This window comes from Diaphorina citri, unplaced genomic scaffold, assembly GCF_000475195.1.
Source record: "Diaphorina citri unplaced genomic scaffold, Diaci psyllid genome assembly version 1.1 scaffold868, whole genome shotgun sequence".
NCBI lineage: Eukaryota > Metazoa > Arthropoda > Insecta > Hemiptera > Psyllidae > Diaphorina > Diaphorina citri.
The window spans coordinates 121729-125542 of NW_007378300.1; the positions used below are offsets into that span (position 1 = coordinate 121729).

Below are 3814 nucleotides of genomic sequence, written 5' to 3' on the forward strand. Positions count from 1 at the left end.
ACTCCTTATGCATCCACGATTCCAAAAATCACATTAGAAAAATTTCTGTCTGTCTGTCTGTCTGTCTGTCTGTATGTGTGTATGCCTGTCTGTTACGCTAAATAGACCTTTGGTTGTACTCTTTTCACGCAAAAACGGCTCGATCGATTTCGATCGATTTTGATGAAATTTTTTGTGGTTGTTAAGAAAAGTACTCCGGGTGACATAGGCTACTTAAAATTGTCACATTCCATCCTGATTCAAAATGGCGGCGGTTCAAAGTTATGCCTATTATGCTGCATTGTGGGACATGGCAGGGAGCGCGTAGCGCGACCGTGTGTGTGATGGGTGTGTGGTGGCCCCGTACAAAGGACGGACCAACCACTAGTAGACAATATGAAAATAAATACATATTATGCACATATGTTATAGCAGATGCTTTTGCCTGATAGTGTAGAGTTGTAGACAATTCAGTAGATTTGTAGTCAATACCTCACTGAATTCATGGCATGTCTGGTCGATCCTTCTGGAATTCCAGCTTACCTACTTCGACTAGGTGGCTTAGAACGAATGTCATCTCCTATCTTATTACATACTCGTATTTACCAAGTTAATATCCACTGACATTGTTTGGTACTGTTTATCTTGACTGGTAACTATCTCAGGTACTTGTTTAGACTGTACTATTATAGTTATCACCTTATGAGGTTCTCACAAATAAGTGTACGTACCTACTGCACTACTGACTTAAAGTGACGTGAAACGTAACTGATAGATACTTTTTTCACTGTTCTTTACTGTAAGAGATAAGAGATAACGATACTTGAGTTGTAGATACGACTGCAGTTTTGAAATCGATTTTACTTGAATACCTATATGTATTGTAACTCGTAATTTGTAATAGCTGAAATGGTGAAAGGTAGCAGATATATGAGTTGATGGTAAATATGACGTGTGTTGTAGAAACAAAATAATAATTTTTTCAGTCCATAAATTTACCGAAATCAGAAATTATTCGGTTGCCCATGAAAATTAAACACAAGCCATTAAACAAATCAAACAATGAATTTGGTAGACCAGGAAATGAAAATGGCCTGTGAAAAAAAAAAAGATGCAAATCTGAAAATCGATTTATGTATGTGCTGAAGCCTGAAACCATTTTATCGGAGGAACGGAAATGTTTCCAGCGGGTGTGATGGTATGAAAATATTCTCCTGATTTATTTTTGATCCCCCTCATATCTAAACGTCCCACATATGTGGAAGGGGGAATGAATTCTAGGGGGGAATGAATTCTGATTTATGGGATCCAACGGGTTTTAAATTATAGCCCCTAGTCCTGGGTAGCTGATACTTGTGTGAGCGCTAATTAAGGCGATGGCTGTCGCGATATTTATGTTTTATGATCACCCAAGTCATGTGTACTTATCTTTTGATTGTGCCTTGGGGACGCTGATTGACGATGACCTTAAAATATGGTCGCTTAGTTATTGCTTTGTCAGTAGCCATCCCACTTGAGGTGAGCTCTTGAGGTGAATCCTGTCACTTAAATAAAGTGAAAACAAAAAAAAAATAATAATGTGACAGAAAAACTACCCAACTTTCTGTCCTCCTACAGTTCTCAGCTGATAGGTTGCCTTGGAGTCAACAATAACTGATGATTTTATTTTCAACTGCTAAATTCTCACAAAAGTAAATAGAAACAAAGGATTAATAATAATTAGATAAATGATAGATAAATAAATAAATAATGAATGAAGTTACCTACAGAGCAGACTGACCTAAACAAAATCCAACTCCGTATACCTGTATCCCGTATCTTCCCACGTGGTTTATGAAATTTATAGTGCACCATAACACCAGAACCATGTCTAATGAATAATTTTGGCTTCATGGATAGATATGAGTAAATAATATTATGCTAATTTTGAAAGATAAGAAAGAAAGGAACAGATTTGAATATTCAAAAGTTTGTAATATTCAAACTTAACAAATTATCTTCACCTCAAAATTCTAACAACAGGATTTTTTCATTTACCTACAAGGATACAAGCAATGTGAGAATTTTGATCATTAAAATAATTATGTAGACAGGTATATCTACTCATTGTTACAAATCACCATCACTATTCAGTATTCAGCTATTTTATAGGTGTCAAATGGGGACTTGGAGACCTGAATTTCCACAATTGTCTTCTATGTATAAAACAAGGTAACAGTCATTAGTGGAGATCTCAGTATTACCAATATGAATCGATCCCTTATCCTAGCTAGCGCTTACAAGACAGACGCTTTACCCTCCAAGATAATTAAGCGACTTTTATTTACTTGATAACACATGGTACCTTATCGTTTTGTGAAAGTGCTGTCGGCTTCGCAAAAAAGTTTGAAACCCGAATACATTTCGCTTTCTACATGCAGGAAGTAGGCAGGAAGGATTAAAGCCTTAGCGGCTCCTTTTGATATCGATCTGCACATAATGTCTTCCTGACGCCTTCCTCCTTTACGACTGTGAATTTTTTACACCAGATTACAGAAAAACGCTGAAAATGTTGAAAAATTCAACTACTTATTTATAACTTTTGTATTTAACTCTGTTATTGGGTGATAAAATATTTCCTTTTGACATAAATGAGCGAGATTTAGGTCACGAAGGAGTTATTTATGTTTATTGAGTGTTTTAACGTTTTTCCAATTTGATCATCTTAAGATAAACTCGTTAGAGTTAGAGTCCTTAGCAGTTTACTTCTGTTTAAAAAGTTGTAAAAACTATTTGAGTAGATAGAGCACTTTAACATATAAAGATTTAACGAAGGGTTATTTCTCTAACACAGACAAAAATGTTTCGCATCAAACTTCATATCCCAAAATCGTAAATCTCTATGAACAGGCAAATCCATTGCAGTTCCTCAATCCAGTTCATTCTGAGATGACTTTTAAATGTTTTAGGTCTTAGGAGATCTCCACTAACCCTGTACCACCCTCCTCTGTTGCAGGCATAGTATGGAGCTTTCGCTTTCCCTCGGTCAACTCTCTCACCAGGAAATCTAAAATGCCAGCTGGCTGTTCCAGTCCTCATTTGGACATCACCCAATGGCTCCTGATCCTAGAGTTAGACCAGTATACCAGTCTCTTCCAGGACTATGGAGGAGTGGAGGAAATCCTTCACTTCACGGAGGTGGATGTGAAGGAGATGGGTGTGAAGAATGCCGGGCATCGAACCCGCATGGTGTCCAGCTTGAAGGCGCTAGCTGCCAAGTATGAGAAAGGTAAGATTTGGACCAAGATTTTCACCTTTCATTTTCAATTCCTTTTGTCCTCAGGTCAGTATTGACTTGGGAAAAACACCTTTGTAGGTATATCTGTTATTCATTAAATAATGAAAATAAATTAATTGAATGGAAGACAAAGTTACTACATACGCCAGGCAAAAAAAGGAACAGAGATACTTTGTCAAGTAGTTTTCATTAGTTATTTTTATTATTATTATATTTTTTTTGCAACGTTGCTTTTAAATCCGTGTTGAACTTCACACTGATTTAGTATACCCATCACGTACCACATTTCACACCAAAACAATCTGAGACTAACCTGAATTCTAAAATCTAACTACCTACAAATTATTCTCGATTTTTTTTTTTTTTTTTTTTTCAAAACATCCCCTATATTATATGTTATGACGTCATTTACAATTCACCCCAATAACCTTGTCCCTAATTTTGTACAAGGATTTTTTCGCCCCCTCCTCAAAGCACTGCAAATTCATTTAGCATCTATTCAAAATCTCCTGCAATAATAAATTATGCATTCATTCATACCTACAAGATATTCATACT

At 36.2% G+C, this 3814-nt stretch overlaps 1 protein-coding gene across 1 annotated transcript; it reads left to right on the forward strand.

The window, feature by feature from the left end:
• Positions 1–501: 501 nt before the first annotated feature.
• Positions 502–3247, forward strand: LOC113468839 (the record flags this gene model as incomplete). Its single annotated transcript, XM_026826063.1, has 2 exons — positions 502–920; positions 2975–3247. A coding segment is annotated over exon 2 (217 nt), but the record flags the coding sequence as incomplete, so codon positions are not given.
• Positions 3248–3814: the final 567 nt, after the last annotated feature.